This window comes from Lutjanus erythropterus, chromosome 16 (genome assembly GCF_056507025.1).
Source record: "Lutjanus erythropterus isolate fLutEry1 chromosome 16, fLutEry1.hap2, whole genome shotgun sequence".
Taxonomy (NCBI): domain Eukaryota; kingdom Metazoa; phylum Chordata; class Actinopteri; order Lutjaniformes; family Lutjanidae; genus Lutjanus; species Lutjanus erythropterus.
The window spans coordinates 4,024,246-4,045,043 of NC_139332.1; the positions used below are offsets into that span (position 1 = coordinate 4,024,246).

Here is a 20,798-nt window from a genome sequence, read left to right on the forward strand (position 1 = left end):
CATAACCATCCTTCACTACATCCAGCCTTGTTTGAAAATTGTCAGGATGCAGTTCATCACAGAACTAGAAGTGTGGTAGTGTGATGGTGCAGAGCAGGGTGTTTAACAGCCTTAATTGATTTTGCCTGAAGTACTCTCCTTAAATAAATATCTCTTTTCCATCATAACCTCGCTCCTTGGACCCTCTCTTAAATACAGTGTCAACTCTAAATTATATTTAACAACATGCCATCTTTTGATAAGGTTAACAGGATTCCAGAAATATTGAATATCCTCCCAAATTCTAACAGGGTTGGCCTTCACCCAGTCTGTGTTCAGAGGGCGGGGTGCCGTGTTCAAAATGACAGATAGCAGAAAACACTGTGTGAAGTGCAGAACTTTTCCAGCGTTGTAGATAACACAGCTTGTAGAAAGAAAAAAAACTGAGGGACCTATAATAATCTTCCAGAGGCAGGGCCCGTATCTCCAGTCCCACATATTTAAAGGTCATTGCTGGTTTTACAAGTGGAGGTAATGGCGTTCCTATATTTCCATGAATTGGCTGATCTGTCACTGAGGGCTTGTTTATGAGTGGTTTGTTCCTCTCTGCGCTCCTCTCCAACCACACTGCTCATTTCAGACGCCATAAAATACACAATTGCTCCGATTCATCACTGAATTAGAGGCACGCTGACAGTTCCCACCACGCTGCTGCTTGATCGCTCATCCAGGTGCAGCCACGAGCTATTATTGTATTAACTGATTAGCAGAGACTGTCATCTTAGGCTGATTGGACTGATAGAGGTCTTACATTTACTGTCTCCCTGCCTGTACACACACATGGCTGCAGTGCAGCTCATGTAGAGGCTCTGATGAGGAGGTGTTGATGTGTCACACAGGCTATGCTCACAGCTGATTACATTTTGCAAGACTGTTAATATCTAGTTTCAAATTTTAGCCCGTGTGATCTGATACTCTGGCAGCAATAAAATGTCTGTTTTGGAGTTTAACACATTTAAATTATTGTGGGTTTTCACTAAACTGAGGCAGAAGAAGAAAACAGTAAAGTACAGAAGGCCTGAGAGGCAAGTAAGAAAAGAATTCTGATGATCCATTTTCACGCAGATCTGCACATATGACTTAAAAACAGGTGAAAAAAGGTTTTCCAGTTTCTTATTTTTTTCATCTGTGAAACAGTCTCAATTATACACACAGTATATGTGTATTAGGACGCCAAAATTTGGACTAGGGAATGAAGGGTGTAAAAATATTTAAAAGTTACCAGGGACAACTGAGACAAAGTGTAGAGACAAAGGCTCCTTTTCTTAATAAATCAAGTTCAAATTAAGTTAACTTCTAATAAAGTGAAGCAAACATAACAGCAAAGAATGTTAACTTAAAATATTCCAAAATCAACACATGCTGTGGCACATAACGTATGTGGCTCGCATTCAGACCCTACAGAAAAAAACACATGAATTTCCCATGTTTTCCACATGTGACCACGTGATCACATGTAAGAAACGTGATCGCATGTGTCATGTGTTTAATATGGGAATATACATATTACACCATGAAAATGTTCCCAAACCACACGTTTCCCATATACAAGCAACATGTTTAACATGTGAAAAATGTTTGTTGCACATATATCACATGATGTGATTTTGAAATTCATGTGTTTTTTCTGTGAGTAGAGTGCATGGACAAATAAAAACTGTTTCTGTTCTGCTTCTCCAAAATTCCATACTAACATGCTATTTAATACCCTGAAACAGTATGTGAGACTTCTTTTAGAAATAGTTGTAAAAGTATGAAACCGATAGCATGCAAGATGTATACAATTCTAGGGAAATATTAAAGTATGCAAGCCCTGGCACATTCACAGCATAAATATCCCACAAGGCAATGCAGTAGTAATGACAACAACAACATAACAGACAAAAGCAGACAACAACCAAGGCAGCGTGGCGTAGCATCAATAACGCTTCACTTTAAATGTAAGCAAGGTCTCACTTTGCTCGGCCTCGTATATTTTTTAAATTGCTTCTTTGTGGCACTGGTTACCATGGTTGCACATCCCCAACCAGCAAGGAGACTCCCAGGAAGTGACATGATACACGCTGAGCAGTGCATCCAAAAAGATAAATACTACTGTTTATTTAAACAAAAGTATAATGAAGATATAGAGCAGTATATAGTGCATAGTAGAGACAGACCCATCTTTTTGGTTGACTAATATTATTGGATGGATACTGGCCATTCAGAGCTATATCAGTCAGTGATTTTTTTTTTAACAGAACATATTGCAGATTGTTTTTATTTGTGTACTTTATAGGCAAAATTCCTTGTATATTTGATTATTTTTCTTAATTCAGGTTTAATATACCATAAGGTTATTTCTAAATTATTAAATGTACTACTGATACCACTAGTGAAATATTACTTCTATTACTGTTTCAATGGCATGATGTCATCTTAGACAATAAGGTTTATTGTTAAAATGTAAAATATTCTGCCTCTATTGCGCATCGTTCTCACAATGCTAACCATTTTTGAGGGATCATTTCTTTGGTTCATATATTTATTATGTTATGGATATATGGATATATTCTGTATTCTATTGCATAAAGAATACTGGCAAATATATTAATTTTACTTTTTACTCTCTAATTCTGGTATTGGCACCTACAAAATCCAGTATCAGTTGGGCTCTAGTGTAGTTTGCATTTTCAGACGCAGACTGATTTTGCTAAACATTAGATATTCTGATGGATACAGACTGAGCCTTCTTTATATCATCTGTAATTCTGCATATTTTCTCACAGATATGGATGAAAGAGATCAGTTAGTCATGGGAGCAGTCTAACAGTGTTCCCAATAATTCAAGCGAGACACAACAACAGGACATGATGGAGACGTTTTAAAAATCCAGAAGTATTGGAAATAACATTCATCGTCAGTAAGTGAGAAGAATCCTCCACCCACTTGCAGTGTATGTAAAGGCAACACAGACCACCGCTGGCTGCAACACCGCAAACACTTGTGCATCTTTCTCAAGAGGTACATTATTACAACCTCCTCTAGTGTCACCATGTTCGCCGTCAGAAACTTTGGACTCTTCTTCTTCTGCTTCTTTGGCGTAACTTTTAACTTTGAGTGGCACCCTCTAGTGGATGTATAGTGTCTATTGGAAGTATGCGAGCAGTGAAGATTATTTAACAGACATTTATTGCTAATCAGAAAATGGGGCAGTGGTACACTTCAACCTCTTGTGGCTGAAATGAATATTACAACAACAAACGCTTAAATCCTAACCAAAAAAAAGACAAAAACATGAAAGGAAAAGGTTTTTTTCCACATACAAAAGTAATCTCTTCCATATTAAAGCAATGACATGCGAGTGTAAAAAAGAAGGGAAGGGGTAGGGAAAAAGCATTATCTTTATCATGGATTTTGCGGTCAAATGTATCACATCAGGTCATCACTAAGACTCTTTTCTGATTCACTTCAGTCTACAGGCACAATCAGCACAAGTCATTCACGCCCACCTGTGATGAAGTGTTTGCCACAGACGAACACGTACTGACTGGTCCAGCACTTCAGCTCGTCGGATGAAAGTGACATATGCAGTTCAGACCACTAAGAAGGGCAGATAGAGGGAAAACCTTGTGTTGATGTTGTGTTGATGTGTGAAGTCGGATTCTATTTAACGTATATTTTCAATTCCGTATTTATTTCTAACTAATGTATTGGGGATGACAACTCACCTTGCGAGGCAGCTGGATTTGAGATCAGGTGAGAATCCATCTTGCCAGGCTTCAAGTTATCTGTTTGTGTCCACACCAAAAGTGATGCAGCCAATCAGCATCCTTAAAGGGACTACTGGCAGCTACAGGCATAGTTTTAGGTGTAATGACTGTAAGAAGCGTCCACGGAAGCAACTCATCTCGAACAAACAATGGCAGCTCCTGAAGAGGTTGATGTAGACACTGTGATTCCTGTGATGCATACTGTGATTCCAAGTGCTTTTTTGTTTTTTTTTTAAGTGCCTGTCCTTTTCCAAACAGTGTCTGAGGATGACTTCCCACGTGGTTCTGTGTAACCTTCTTTAAAGTTTGGGTGGACACGTGGGAGAGATCTGCACCCAAGACAACGGATAGAGGAGCAGCAACTTATATCCTCCCTAGCTCCACCCTCACATCCAAATATGGTCACTTCTTGCTCCAAAAAAACAAGATGATGAGGCTTCAAAACGGTAGTCTACAAACCAGTGGGTTGGTTTACACCTGGTAGAGACCAAAACAAAGCTAAGGGAGATGATGCTAAAAGATAATGTTGCCTTGTAACTGCTGGATGAAAGGTGTTATATCAGTGTTGTGTTCTTCTGCCCCCAAGTGGACAAAAAAATCAGTTATTGCAGGTTTAAAGTTGGCAGTAATGCAGGGAGTTTATTGGGATGAGCAGTGCAACTGCACTCGCTTTCAAAGCCAAAAATATGGTATTCAAGGCCACTGGGGAAAAAAGGAAATCGTCTCGTCAACATGATGACTTTAATAATATTCAAGGTAGCTGATGCTGATTTTTGTTTCCGTGGTGTCTTTACAGCAAAACTCACTGGGCTGACATTGAGGAAAAACAGCCATTTAAGCAGAGCGCGGTGCCCAGGACAGATACTGATGCTCAGCTTGCTGCCTGTGTATAATATTGTGAAAGGTCGTTCTTCTTTGCCCAGCATTTTTACTACAGTTCTATCTCTCACCTCCAGCTCTGCCTGGGGGTGATAGCACCAAGGTGCGCTGTAATTTTCCTGCGTTTTCTCATCTTTATCTTCTCGGCTGGTTTGGCTCTGTATGAGCGGAGCATGTCCTACACACACCCCGGAGTGTAATCTCACATTGTGGAGCAGCTTCATTTAAATGAGGCCCTTCTCAGGGTCGTCACCCCACTCTCTCGCTCAAACACTCCCCTCCAAAGAGTGAGTCAGGGCTGCAACCTACGCTGGCCCTCACACTCAGCACACACAGCCGGAGGAGGGAGGGTACCATCTGTATTCATATACCGCTGACTGTGGGGCTGGACAAGGATTGGATTGGGTCTAAAACACACCGTCCTATGTGTTTGTTACCCATGTTTAACAATTTTCAGAGGAAAGTATGAAGATAGTACCACCTGCACACCGACTCCAAGCCACAAATACATTGAAAAAGACAATTGATCCAAGTTGAATCTTTGTCTAAAAGAAAAAAAAAGGAAAAGTAGGAGTTAACAACATTCCACCTTGTGGAGGCTCATTTCTGCCAATGTGATATGGGGAAAAATACAGAATGAAACGTTCTCAATATAAAGACTAAGTACCTAAGTCATTATGCTGATAAACTAACCCTTTTCCATCCTGTAAAATTAAACTAAATGACTATTCAAGGCATACCCAATGTGGCACTCTTCCAATACCGGTACTAGTATTGGACAATGCCTCAGGTACTGTCTAAAATGGTAGCATCAATATCAGAGAGTACAAGAGTCTATGCACCAACCAGATTCCATGTAATTTTTTAGACCCTGCTACTTCCCAGCTTCATCTTGGGTGCCATTTTTTTCCCAGGAAGGTGAAGTTATGTTCTATGGCATTCATTCTCTGTTTGTCTTACAAAGGGTTTACCCTCAGCCAGACCATCCATACAGGGTTAGGAGTATACTGCTGTTACAATATATCTGTATATGTATATACAGTATATGTTCTTGAACATTTGGAGTACATGCATGGTTTTGATCTCCTTTGAAAGGTAACACTCTGATGTTTTTTTTTTCAGTCAGAAGCAGTATAAGTACAACTGGTTTTGAGTAATGGATCAACACACTGAAGTAGAAGGTTTTTATTTGTGCCTGTATATTATTTGCAAAAACATGCCACAAAAAATGAGTATATACACAGGTCTAGGCCTTTTGTAAAAATAAAAAAGACAAAAAGAGAAAGAGTAAGAATGCGCCTTTCCTGCATGTCATCCCTGTTGTCCCCGCCCCCTTTCCTGTCCTCACTTCAGCTATCTTCTCTTAAATTAATTATTAAAGGCAGAACCATTTTAACCACAATATTACTGATCAGTGGATCACTACCAGTCTTTAATGGTGAGTTGCCTCAGCTTTGTAATTGTTTGCTTATTAGTGGTGCTTGTTGTACCTGCTGTTGTGATTGTGTCTCGAAATCTCAGCTGTTTAACAGTTTGTTTGTTGTTGGGTATTTTGGAAGACAGCCTATACGTATATCATCTGGCTGTTTGTGGGTATTTATCGATGGAGATCATGTGTTTTGATCTGGACTGACTGGCTCTTTGCCTGTGTAACAGGACTGCTGTCAGAATATTATGCATAGCTGAGTCACTATGAGTATTCTATGGCTCGGTTTTCTTATTTGCTAATGTTTGCTGGTTTGCTGGTTTTCACTGATTATACCTGCTGTTGTGAATGTCTCTGGAAATGGTTGGCATCAATCGAAACACAACAATCTCAGCTTTCTAACAGTGTATAACATGATTATACATGTTCGTTGGGAAGACAACAGATGACAAGACTCATGGTTCAGTTTGTGTCACAGTTTCAAGTCACAGATTGGATAATTTTTTGGATCAGCAAAAGAAAAGAAAAGTGGGATTAGGGTTAAATCATTAAAAAAAATGGACTTTGGCATTTAAGTAGCAGCCTCTCTGTGTCTGTAGTCAACACCACAGTAATTTAATGATAAACATAATAATAATAATAATAAAAGAGGTCAAATCAACAGTGAAGACTGTGACAGAGACAGTAATTACCACAAATTAGCGACCCTCCATAGTGTGAATGATCGGGGATGTTGGGGCATGACTATATCTAAAAACCCTGGCTCCGGCCCTGTAAGTTCCCTGCTGTAAATAAAGCATCTGTTTGATGTTAGAAAAGACTGCAATCAAAACTGCAAACACAATAATGTTGTAACGCTCGGAATGAGATTGATGAGTGTAATGTTGTTTTATTAGTGAGCAGGTGCTGCAGGTAGGAGCTGTGTGGAAGAAGCAGCAGCCGCAGCACTTGAGCATTAGAATGTGCTGGAGCTCCGTCAGCTGGCTGCAGGCCTCAGCTCGCAGCGGGGAGCCTCGGCTGGACGGCTCCACACCACTGGAAGGCAAATCACATCACACCCACCGTCTGAACCGCACACGATAAGGCTTCATTACCATAAGTTTATTTTCTCCTGTTGAAACGGCTGCTAAAACAAAAGGGCAGTTGATTATTTTTCCTTGATCAGTGTAGCATTCAAGGCGTCTGATTTGAAAAGGGGGGGTTGGGAGGACAATGAAATCCCTCCCAGGGAAAAGGGGAAGGCTGACATGCATACAAGGCAGGGAGGACGGCTGGATTCTCGTGGCGGGATCAGCCTGTCCAGCTTCCACAATGGACCCGCGAGACGAGACGGACACACAAAAGAGCTGAATCTGACAGTCGGTCCACTCTGCCGGCCACCGTCTCCAGAGATGACGAGCTGGCCGCCAGCTCCTCCACCTTCACAAAAGCCTCCTTCAGCATTGTGCTGAATATTTGACAGATTTGACACATTAGACTCAGTTCACAGAGCTACGGCCACACAGGGAATAAACTCATTTCAATAGCAGGGGGATGAAACTTTATAGTATGTTTATGTCTGTCTGGATGGACGAGTTTCCATACAGTCAAACATTCCTGAGCCTTGAGCTTTGTTTTAAAACCAGGACTTGATCCATGTTACAGATACTGAAGAGTCCCGCAGAAAGTGGATCAGCTGCAGGGACTGGAGGTAGAAGTAATTAAGTAGTTTTTGAGGGAGAACTGTTAGTTTTTTAGAGTAGATGTTCAAGTCTGTACTTTTACTTGTACTTAAGTATGCATTACAAGATGTAATCTACTTTAAAATCATAGCTGAGTATTTGAATTAATGTCCAAGCCTTTCATCTGCACTTCAGCAGCCAATAAAGTTATTTGATTGCAAACAGGACAATGAAAACAAAGACATACAAATGAAAAACATAACAAAATGGTGCAGCGTCACAGGATCAAGGATCATTAATAACCAGTTACAAATGTAATAATGGATAGACATGACAGTAATTGCACCTTATTTGATGAATAAAGAAACTTAAAATTATAGACTAAAAATTACAAAAAAAAAGCAGAAAAAAATTGAAAATGAGGAAAAAACTTATTTTGTATATCATAAATGATTAATGATTAATTGATTGTTAGCATTTTCAACTATTGGTTCAGGAAAATGCACAATTTGCAACCCTAGTTTGCAGAGGTGACTGTGACATCAACAGTTAACAGTAACTAATACTCTGAGTAGTTTTTTGCTATGAATACTTTGTACCTTTACTTAAGTATATTTCTAACACCAGTATTTCCACATGTAATTGAGTAATATTTTCAGCACTCTTTCCACCAGTGGCTCGGACACATACCAGTTGCATGTATCAGCTGTTCTAAATGACTGATGTGCAGGAGATGCAGACATCAGTGCACACATTCAGGGTGCAGAGAGACCAGTGAGACACTTTAAAGGGATAGTTTGAATTATTTGAAATGTGGTTGTATGAGGTACTCATCCACAGTCGGTCAGGGTTTGGAGTTTTGGAGTTTGGAGAAGTAGCAGGAGTGCTGGTGTAGGAAGCTAAACCAGACTCCTTTAAGAAAAACAGCCATTTCATCTGTCAGTTGTTGGTCTACAGCTGCCTCGATCAGTTAGTTTGTTTGTGTTTTTGTGTAACTGCAGTGTTTTAAAGGGTTAGAGTTGAAGGTAGCAGTAAACCAGCATCGGCTGGGTAAAATTACTGTTTACTGTCGCTTTAATCAAAGCAGCTTCAGGGATCGATGAGACAATCAGGCACAATCCAGAAAGTCCAGTTTAAGGAACACATCCATGAGTTGGTGGCTTAAGAGACACCAAAACACTGCACAGAGGTTCATGGTATAATGAGGAGGGATTTTAGTCTCTTGACAGTTATTAAAGCAGCGTCTTTTGTTGTGATGAACAGGTACTGTCTGGTATTTTTGCTATGTCTGTTCAACGTCCTCTGCATGACGTTTCATGGGCTTTAAATAGTCATGTTCCTTCAATGTTGCTAAAATGTGACTTTTTCAACTTTGGTAAAATGTCAAAATGCAAGCAGCTGACTATATCCTTAATAACATCATACTATAAGTGAGAAAACAATGGAACAGACAAGAGGTTCCTGAAAATATCTATAAGTATTATTTATCTTTCTGAAGATTTTTGAATAATTACTGCTATATAAAATTTTTAATTAAAAATATAAGAGCATGCTTGCACATATTTGATTTGTCACTGCATTTCTTTGCCAGATAAAGTTGTACTGTGGCAGCAACTTAGCCCTTTTTTGTTGGAGTTGTCTGAGTTGGCACTTCCACTTTGTCGGTGTGCTTTGGTTCCATGTAGTTGCTCGTACTTCATCACTAGCTGTTCCTCTAAACCTAGAAAAGTTTCACTTAACCATGAGAGTGAAGAAGGCTGAGTTTAGTTAACTGTGGGCCCCGTTTATGACTTCAGACATTCAGACCTGTTGGTGGGATAACAAATTGGAATGATTCATAGTGCTCTGTGTGTAGATTTTGGTCGTCAAAGGTCAAAGGTCACAGTGACCTCACTAAACACAACTCAAGAATGCATATGCTAATTATGACAGAACTACACACAAATGTCTAATACGATAAAACAGTGAGGCAATGACATTTTATATCCAAAAGGTCAAAGGTCAACTTCACTGTGACATCATAATGTTCCGCTCTCTATCAGTCCTCTGTCCTCCTCTGTAAAAATAGTCTCTAAGTCAAGGGTGGACAATTATTTTTCCTAAGGGGCCACATGAGAAGCCCTGATTGTTGCTGGGGGCCGCACAAATTTTTGTCACACCATACCTCGATTTTATCGTTAAGATTAAATATAGAAAACATACTGTACACTTACTCTTAGTCTTCAGTATTTATTATATTGAAAATCATTCCAAACAGCATCTTATTAAGAACATTAAATTATTCAGGAGTCTTTGAAAATACTGTACAGGTAATCTAAAGCAGCACACCAGGGAGGCTGTGGACACAACCCATCCTGTATACTTGTTTTTATCTTTGGCAAGAAGTGTTAGCTGCATAACAGCCAGGTATAAAATATACCAAAAAGAACAACTGAACTGTGAACTGTTGAGCAACAAAACAAACCTGATGAGAAAAATCCAAAACAGTACAATATCTCCTGTCCTGACCAATAAACACATGTGTAGGTTACTTTTTTCGATTTATGAGAACAGGAGTACTTTTGTTTTGTTTTTAATTCAGTGTGGATTGTCAGTGCCAAAAACCAACAAACAAAACACAGGCTGTACAATGTCCAGGTCTGCTCTAAGTGAAGACACCATGTTACTATCTGGAAATTATTCACTGGAATCACACATGTATAGTGAGAACTATTATTTACCCAAAAAATACACTTAATACCTTTTATTAAATTGCTTCAGAGTCACAGGTTTATATAGTGGTAAGTTCTACATTAAATGTCTTCACTACAGACATTATATCAGTGTGGACAGACATGGACATGAACTGTAACTTGACTGGTTGGTGAAGACAAACAACTGTGAGGCAATAATTCTATTTTCTGACTGCTCTGTTTTATACGACCACTGACAGCTGATTTCTCACTCTTCTTAACCGCCAGTAGATGCCGCAAGTGATCAACACCTACTTCAGTTTGAAATTTTGTTTCAGCTTGGGACATCATATATTGGGGTCATGTTGATGTTGCATCTGTCAGTTGTGGTGGCATTGCAGTAGGTGCTTCACCATCTGTTGCCTGGCAGGGTGATCTCTTCCAGTATTTATTTAGTGTTTAGTTTTACAGGCAGAATTTCATGTTTTAATCATTTTTCTTCATTCAGGTTTAACATATATACATATACTTTACATAAACTTTTTCATATATTTTTCTTACTTGTATTATTATCATGATCTCAATAGGCTTCATTTTCCAACTTATGTTATGCATTATATACATTCTATTTTTATTCTAATTTATATCTTACTTTTACTAGCAGTACCAAGTGGGTTTTTATCTATGTGAAGATTCATTCCATGTATCTTATCTCATATTTACATGTGGATTTTATTTTTCATCTTAATTCACATTTAGTATGGCTTTATATTCCTGTTTTTATGTTCATTCTTTGTTGTAAAGCAGGTGCTATACAAATATAGTTTATTTATTTATTTAATATTTTTAATTACTTTTGAGTATTTTGTCATTTCTAATTTGCTGGGCAGAACAAATAAGATGTTTTTTTTTTTTTAACAAAATACTTTAAGAGCCTGTATTTGTGTATTTAAAATAGTTAAAATACATTACTTAATCAGATAAGGCAGGGTTTTTTGAAAATCAGCAGTAGAACAAGCAGACCATGGTCTTTGGTTAAATGTAACTGAATCACATGACATCTTATCGGGTGCAGCAACCCACTTATTGTGAACTAGCAGCACTCTGACCCATGGGTGCCAGGAGTCAAAAAAGACACAAAAACCACCTTGATGTTGCTGGACTCAGGACAGACTGGACTGGTTCTATTTTTTTTCTTTTTAGTGTTTATAAATTATGGTTTTGAATGCTTGTTTTTATACTCTGTCTACAGGGTTGGGAGGGTCACTTTTAAAATGAGTCAGTCACTACTTACCTGTTAAAAAATGTAGTCAGCAACATAATCCAAGTATCACAATATAAAAGTAATGTAACTTGATTACTTTCCATTACTTTTGGATTACCTCAGTATAAAATATGGTGAATTGTGGGAGAGGTGGTGGAGAAACAGACGAGACTCTGGTGATTCTGAGAAACAATATTTATATTAAACTCTAAAACTACTTTTTTCTCTAATAATTTTGCGAGAATAAAACCAGTCACAAACATTCACATTAGAGGAACTGTGGACGTGTGTGTGTGTGTGTGTGTGTGTGTGTGTGTTTAACCTCAGAGCTGCAGGCCTGATTGGCTGGATGGGATGAGAGGGCTCTGATTGGGGACAAGTCTCGCTAACTAGCTGCTAATTTAAAGGCCTGATTGGCCGGCGTGTGAATGCAGAGTGAAGGGCAGACCAACCTGTGTGACAGCACGGTGAACATGTGTGTGTGTGTGTGTGTGTGTGTGTGTGTGTGTGTGTGTGTGTGTGTGTGTGTGTGTGTGTGTGTGTGTGCAGTGGGAAGCACACTGGATGTGTTCCATTATCTTTGTCCCTTTGATAAACAGGGATTAGCATTTAGCATGAAGCTGCGTCTGAATGGAGAAACAGTAGCATTGCTAAGACGGCTAGAAAACAGAGGATTACAAGAGGCTTTTTGCTCCGTAATTTGATTTTAAAAGAGTCTTACCTTTGTTCTATGTGCCCAGTTAGGATGTGCTGGGAGCCTGAGATTAGCACAGAGAATCGAGTTTGTGACAAAGCCGATTAGCAGTTGAAACAAGGCCAACAATGGTTTAAATGCATTTTAAAGTAACATTTTCCTGTCAAGCCGGGAAATGTTTCTATTACCTGCTCCAATGTGATGCCAAGATGTGAATTACTGTATTATTGTGTTTTATTATAATGCAGTGCAGCTGTAACATGTATTTTACTGCAGCACTCAGACAGGTAGAGGTTCAGACAAAAGCAGACAAACACAATTATTTCATCCATTTACACATTTCATAAAAAAAATAAATAAATAACAATGTGAGGACATTTTAGTTTGATCTGAGGGAATTCAGCTTCAGCTTCAGATCTAATGTGGTTGTCTACTGCCACCTGCTGGATCTTTACACTCCTACATGTCACGTCATCCAGTATTCCCAAGTTTTCACTGCAGGATCTATCTGCATTTTGGAAATAAAGATCGAGTCCTTTTTTCCAGAAAGTCAAAATGATATCAGAAATGATTTACTGTATGCCTTTATCACCTCTGTCCTAAAAAAACAGATATGATGTCTTTTTAAATATCCGCCAGCCTTTTATTGAATATGTAGAAAAGTTTATCGACTGTGGATTCACTGTAACCTTTGACCTGTCTCCACTGTAGACTCATACTAAGGTTCACTTCAGCTGTTCTTCTTGTTCACACTGAATCTGGCAAAAGTGTGTTCAAATACTCTGCTGTTCATATATGAAACAAGCTACAGAAAAATATGAAGTTACATTCTCTTATTTCATTTAAACATTTTAAAAGATTGTACTTACTGTATGTACTTGTAATCACACTTGTGATTTTTTTTTTCTTTCCTAAATATTTAATATGTGTCTGTAAATGATGTGTCTTACTGTTTTATTTTTGTACACACATCTCTCTTGAAGAAGAGATTCCAATCTCAGTGAGATTACCTGTTTAATTTAGAGTTTAAAAAGGTAGAATAGTTGAGATATTTTAGTGACAAGTGTGTCAGAATACGATACATGTATTTGGTTGTGTTGCTTTTTTAAAATTCAATAAGGAATTAATTTTCATATTCTATTTTGTTGCTATTATTTTATTATCATCATTACTTATTTTATTTATTTTGTTTATGCTATTATTCTTTCACCTCATTGTCTTTTGTATTTTGTATTATTACTGTCTTGTATCAGATCCTTTACATCAGTATCAGTACTTATTCCACACTGTTAAAATCACTACAAGTGACAGTCTTGCATTTAAAATCTTATTTAAAGGGACAGTTCACCCCAAAATCAAAAATATATCTTTCCTCTGGCCTGTGGTGATGTTTATTTCTACTACAAGGAAAGTAGTTCCAATAGATTCTGCTGCTGAAAGAAATATAAAATTATATTGGAGAGAAGGCAGACATCTCTGAGGCTGATATGTCCAAAACTCTGCAACTCACTCACTCAAAAAAAAAAAAAAAAAAAAAAAGAAAAGAAAGAAAAACCTAGATGGAATAACACTATAGAGCACAGGAAAATATGTAGTTTTTATTTTGGGCCCTTAAGTAAAAGTATGTACATTTTATCAGGTATATTTACTTCAAGTATTGAAAGTCAGTGTAGTCACTGTGTAGTAAACTGATTTCATGGAGAATTTGACCCAACAGCAGACATAAAGACTAACTACAGTCAGTCTTCTTGACTTGTTGGACTTGTTTACTGATGCAGGTCATGAAGAAGCATCAGTATTAAAATGAAACTGTGTCCTAACCAGTTCAAACCTCCCTGTAGTAGCTTTAAGTAACATCTTTGATGCAGGACTTTCACTTGTTAAAGAATATTTGATGGTATAGAATTAATACTGGGGAATAATATATTATATATTAGATAGCAGTGAAGCTGTCACTGTTCACGACCCCTCAGGTGCAGGTTGTACTGGTTCTACTGTGTAAAATGTGAGAGCCTCTTGTATAATCTTATTTTTGGACTAACCACATGTATTTAGTCTGTATTGTTGTGTCTTTGTAAATAATATTATAAACTGTACGGTCTGAAAAATGCCCTGAGATGATTTTTGTTATGATATAGTGCAGTATGAATAAAACGTACTTGATGTGACACGCAGCAATAATTCTATAGTGGTGTTTTCATACACTATGTATAAAGGCTGGTTCTAATTCATCCATGATTCCAAGTTAAATGCATTTCCCTTTTCTTATTTCACTACTGACAGTATCTTATTCAGTATATTGTGTTTCTTCATTGAGGCAGTGTGTTTACACTGAGTGAAACATTTTTTATTAAAGGACATGTGACATGCTGCTCTCTACCAGCATGTGTCAGATAAGCTTTTATTGCCTTGAATGGAATTTAGTAATATAGCAGTTGCAGACTTTGACCAGCTGAGGGCACACTCCACTCAACTAGACAAACATTCTGATTTCATTCTGTCTGGTATCTGGACAAATAGTCAACAGCAGCCTGTCCACAGCAACACAACATCTGTGATGAAAGTCACAAAATAATACAGTACAACATCTCTGAATGTTGTTTGTGGGCTGGCTGTGGTTACACTGTGGATTAAAAAAGGACTTTTCTCTTTTCTCATTATCATCCTGATGTGACTCAACAGCTGTATTCTGCTTGATTAGGTTTGATTATTACTTTTTTTTTTTTTTAATTACTTTTGTACTGTTTATAACACTATATGAAAGTACAGCCTTACTTACATGAGGTGTAAATGGTCAGTTGAAGGCAGGTCTTGTGATTCTGAAACTGCAGCAACATTAGTTTGTTGTTGTAGATTAATGATCATTATTATTAAGTAGAAGCTCTGTGTATTGTCCCCTTTACTTCCACCATACCAGGAGCTACTGTGTGTCTTTATGTTGAATACATGTCTCCCCCTAGTGGTGAAAGAGTTTCATGCTTCCTTTGGTAAACCATCCCCTAATATGTTCTTACATGTGCTGTATGCACCAGATTCACCCTGATACTGAAATAACAACAAATACAGACCTTTTTTCACAGCAGCAATTTTGACACTAAACAACAGAGTTAACACAGGTGTTACCTATGATACTGATTAAGATTCTCTTCCATTCAGGTCAAACACAGTCAGGCTGCTGCTATTGTGCATGTTGGCTCACTGAAAAGGCTGTGTGACACTAAATGGAACAGGACCTTAATTAGTATCATTGGTAACACCTGTGTTTGTTCTACTATTTCAAAAACACAGCTGCCATGAAAAAGGTGTATCAACTACTGCAGGCCTGTTGAGGAGACTGTGACCTTTGATCAAGTGATTTATCATCAAATACCTGTAAGGTAATATCATTCTGATCAGCCTCAGCCGTACTCTGTGGTGTGTTACTTACATTTAGAAAACATTATTTCATTTGGAATTCATAACCTGTTATGATACTTTAGAGCAGCTGTCTATGCATCTTTATAACTGCCTTAAGTCATGGTGTGTAACCCAGGATTTAGAGTCTTCTGTCAAACACTTCTAACTTTGACACAGACTTATAAAGCATTATGAATGCTGAACTTGTATTACATCATGTCCACCACTTATCATACTTTGTTATAAGCTGTCATGCATGATTATAAACATGTTCAGAGTTTGTAAAGCTTTATAAATACATTATGTCATATGAATGTGCTTATGATGCATTATGGATACAACCTTCATAGAAAGTGTTGAAACTGATTTTTTATGCAATGTCAGTAATGTTTTAAAGACATAATTCATTTCAAAAACTTCATAATCTGTTATGATATGTTAGAGCAGTTCTCTGTGTCTTCATAACAGGTAAGTCATGGTAGTTATAATGTGTTATGTCACCCAGGACTTATATTCACCTTACTAACACTGTTGTCACTTTGGTGCGGAAATATAAAGCATTATGAATTCTCAACTTATAGTACATGATGTCCACCACTTTATAAACCGTAAGTTGTCATGCATGGTTATAAACATATTATAAAGAGTTTTGTATGCCATCACAAATGCATTATAATGTCTTATGGATGCACTTATAATGCATTCTAGAAGTTACTTTTTTTTTTTTTTTTTTTTTTACTTTTTAAGGTTTAATTTAATTTGTGACTAAACAGACCCTTTAACAGGTGGAGATGAAAAATGTTCAGCTTCATCAAAGCACCATGAGTGTGAGTAACAGCTGAGTCTGACCTGGTCCAGCAGCTGTTAACATGTACTTCTGTGACACTCAGACTCCCTCCACTCACGTACACACACTGAAAAGTGGACAAAACAACCAATAGTTTTTTTTATTGCCATTGTGCATGAACTTTGACACTGCAGGTTACACAAGGAGTATCATGTAGTGAATTGATGAACACTCTGACCTGCCAGTGATGTGCTCTGGTCACTCTCAGTGCTGGTTTTGTATCAGTTGATGGCTTTAGCAACAAACTACTTGCTGATCCAGCCCCCATGCTCAAAACCAAAGTAATGCAGGATGAGATGCTTGTGTCAAAGAACGGACAACATCCGACCGGGAGGACAACACCTTTTTTTTTTCCTATTATTGCACACAACTAGTTTACCAATGCCAAGTATATGTGGGACATTGGGAAAGCCATAGCTCTTGGTAAGGTGCTGAAATGTCTTAAGAAACCACAACATTGCATTGAGCCTCTTTAAAAGCCACGTATATACAAAATATGAATGGAGCGTCAATGCAGGAATTCCACAAGCACACCAGATATCAAAACAAATGTGGGTTATATTTCACTCTTGCAAATGAAAGTTGTGGATCATTTACACTTGGGCAGGGTGATGCTCGTTTATCAGCCTAGAGGATGGTGTTCTGCACAGAATTCATGAGATGTTCCCAAGGTTTTGTTGCTTGGTGGTAGCATCAGGGTGCCTACAACAACACTTCAGTAATAACAGACAGACAGTGAGAGGGAGGCAGGCCAGTGTGATCCTTTTATCTGTGCATCAAACAGATGAAGGCGTGACTGTTTCTGCAACCAAACATCTCTTAGTACTGTAGCTAGTCTCTTACAGCGATCAAATCAAAAGGCTGAGAGATATTTTAAGAATGGATCATCATGAGTCTATTTATGTCTGGGATGCTAAAATCTCATGGAATGCTTTTAATGGAATAGCAATTATCTGGATTATCAGAACAGTCTAAGGTTGGATGCAGGTTGGAGGTAAAAGTTGTACAAACATTCATCTGGTCTGGTTAGACTTCAGTTTTAGCTTGTGCAAAATGTGTTGAAGCTGCAATGATTAGTCGATTAATCCAAAGATAATTAATTGCCAACTGTTTTGATAACTGATTAATCAGTTCAGTCATTTTTCAAGTGCAAATGTCAAACATTGTCTGGTTCTAGCGTCTTAAAATGCTGCTTTTCTTTGTCATCTATGACAGTAAATGAAGAGTCTTTGGGTTTTGGAGTGTTGGTTGGACAAAAGAAGCAATTCAAAGATGTCACTTTGAGCTCTGGGAAACTGTGATCAGCATTTTTCACTTTTTTTTTTTTTTTTTTTTTTTTGACATTTTATAGATTAAATTAATCAAAAGCACGGATATCAAACCTAAATACTTTAACTGTACTGACCAAAAAGTACAGCTGTCTGTAATACTAATTACATAATAGTATAAGTATAAAAAGCTCATGTTAAATGCTTACTCAGATTTGTGATGGTCTTTACTTATTAATTTATCAGACCGGTTCTGATTTAAAGCTGCATTAAGTGACTTTTTTGGAAACATTTTAGCAAACATCTGCTTATTTACAAATCCTGCAGACATGGAGCAAGATTATAATTCATCTGGAGTTGTGTTTGTGTCCAGTATTCACTTTCCTTTTAGCTCTGGTTTGGTCTCCACCAGCTCCTGAGAAAAATGTCTGGACCCTAGATACTAACTTTGTCTGTGTGGTGCAGGGGTCAGCAACCTCCTTTGACAAAAATGATACTGAAATAAAAGGAATATCATTTTTTTCTTCATGTTAATTTTTATTTATTATTGTTGTAGATTCGTACATTCTCCAATTGTAAGTGTGTTGTCTAGACACAAAATAAAATGTTTTAACAATTTTTTTGGTCAAAAATGTCTCTTTTAGTGTAAAGTTTGCTGACCCCTCATGAAGTAGCTGACAGGAGGAAAGTAGCACACAGAGGGAGAAAACAATAAAAGAAACTAAAAAGTTCCATAGAACTGTGGAGAACAGCAGAGCTGAGTGTAACTGTCACAACAAGCGACCCTTCATGTATATATTATATATAGCTGTTCTAGTGCCGTTTTAAATCAGAAATTGAACAATTAAGGTGAGGGTTGTGTTGTGTGGACAACTTTTGAGAACTTCTTCTGTTACTGGAAAAAAACTGTTTTGTAAAAAAAAAAAAAAAAAAAAAAGCGTTTATATTCAAAGTAAGGTGCTGAATAATAGAGGAGAGTATTAGAGCCAGGCTTAAAAGTTTTTACACTTTGAGAATAAAGTTGAAATGTTGAGAATAAAGCTGATCTTTCAGTATTACTGCCAGAACATCAGAGGAGAAAGATTTTTTTATTTATTTATTTTTTGCCTCATGGGGAAAAATAAATATATGTATGTATATATAGTAGTAATAGTAATAATAGTAATAATAACAAGTCTTTTGGGTTTTGGACTGTTGGTTGGACAAAAAAAAGCCATTTGAAGATGTCACTTTGGCATCATTTTTCACATTTTTGTTACTTTTTTCCCTACTAAAAGATTAATCAAGAAAATAATCTGCATGCTAAGCAATAACTAAAATAATTGGGTATCACCCAGACTGTGGTCTTGATAAAATCAGATTAAGTTGCATTATAAAACTGCTTCTTTGGCTAAGAAAACTAATATTTCACTTAAAAATTAAGACTATTTCTAGCCCAGAAAAGTGTTTGTACAACTCCAGCTCCAACCTGCACCTGAACCAAAATGCTTCAGTTTGATTGTATCTTCATGTGACGGTACCGCAGACTCGTCCACTTCTGGTCCACTGTCAACACTGACACATCGTCTTCAGGCTTAAATAACTGACAACCGCTGAACGCGCGTCGTCCAAGTCTCTGTCCAGCACTCCATCAATACACACACAGCCATCAACACCGTCAGTCACAGTGTGTGTGGTCCATACAGTCTCCCACCATCTGTCGGAGAAGGCAACGCCCGCTACGTCAAACCCTTCGCCCTCTGCAGCTCGCTAAACTCGAGCCCGGTCTCAGACCGGACTCTGGAACAGAAAGGAATGATCCGTCTGGGAATGAAGAAAAACCAGCAATAAAATGACAGTGGATCTGTTCTGCTTTGTCAAGCTGCAGATATTTGTATGGACATACATTCCAAATTACCTGAGTATAGACTCTGATTGTGAAATACCTGAAGCGAGGCCAGATGCAGACACTGTGCAACCAATTTGAGGCCATTTTGTGTTTTTTTTTTTCTCTTCACTTTGCCGAATTATTCTCTCATTGTAGAAGGTTTAACCATGTGACCTGGATAGTGTAAACAGAATCCTGAATAGTACAGCTGTTTTTTCCTCTTCGGTACATAACACAGCAATACACTTTTGGATTTTTTTAAAACAAGCATTTTTCTTTCTTTTCATAGAGATATATGTGTATATATATGTTTAGAGAGCTTATTCATACTGTGAATGTTGAAACAGAACACAACACATAATTTAATCAGAAATATACTACCAGTTTAAAATGCATGCCCCTCCCCCCATCCATAGTGCTCCATTCTTCCCTCAGACGCCTGCATATGATAATAACCTTTACCCATCAGGTCCTTCCCTGCCAACAGCTCAGACAGTATGCAGGACACAACAGTAAGGTGGCGAGTCTTTGTGGTGGCGGTGGCGGTTATTTGGGACATTGTTGCTACGTCATGCAGAGATAGGGGGGGTGGAGGGGGTCAGCACAGAGAGACGGAGGCTCCCCTGGCAGAGCAGAGGGAGGGTGTTGGTGGGGACAGTCAGTGGTGATGGTTGGTGGTTTCGCTAGCATGGATCCCGGAGCCAGAGGCCAGCTCTGCTCAGGTTTTAGCTGATGGCGGGGCTGTCTGTCTGGGCGTCTGCAGTCTCTGAGGGCGTGCCGGGCTCCTCCGGGGGGTCGTCTGTGCTGGTGCTCGTGGAGACCTGAGTGGGGGCGCCGTAGAGTGACGTGGCCCCCCGCGGCTCCGCGTTGTCCTCGTCCTCCTCGGGCTCCGAGGCCGGGGTGAGGTGCAGGGAGCCGGGCAGCTTGACGGGGCAGAACGCAGAGCCCGTCGGGATGAAGTTGACCTTGTTTTTGTCGGGGCAGGAGAAGAGGGGGACCGACGCGGACGCGGACTGCCTGGAGCTGAGGGGAG

The 20,798-nt window shown here is 38.4% G+C and overlaps 1 protein-coding gene across 3 annotated transcripts in view; it reads right to left on the reverse strand.

Annotated features, from left to right (window-relative positions):
* Positions 1-18,815: 18,815 nt before the first annotated feature.
* glcci1a (glucocorticoid induced 1a) overlaps positions 18,816-20,798 on the reverse strand; it is a 43,840-nt gene continuing 41,857 nt past the window's right edge. For all 3 annotated transcript variants that reach the window (XM_084739145.1, XM_084739144.1, XM_084739142.1), the window contains one exon: positions 18,816-20,788. In XM_084739145.1, the coding sequence (XP_084595271.1) occupies positions 20,491-20,788 (298 nt within the window). In that variant the 3' untranslated portion in view covers positions 18,816-20,490. The remainder of the gene's footprint in view (positions 20,789-20,798) is intronic.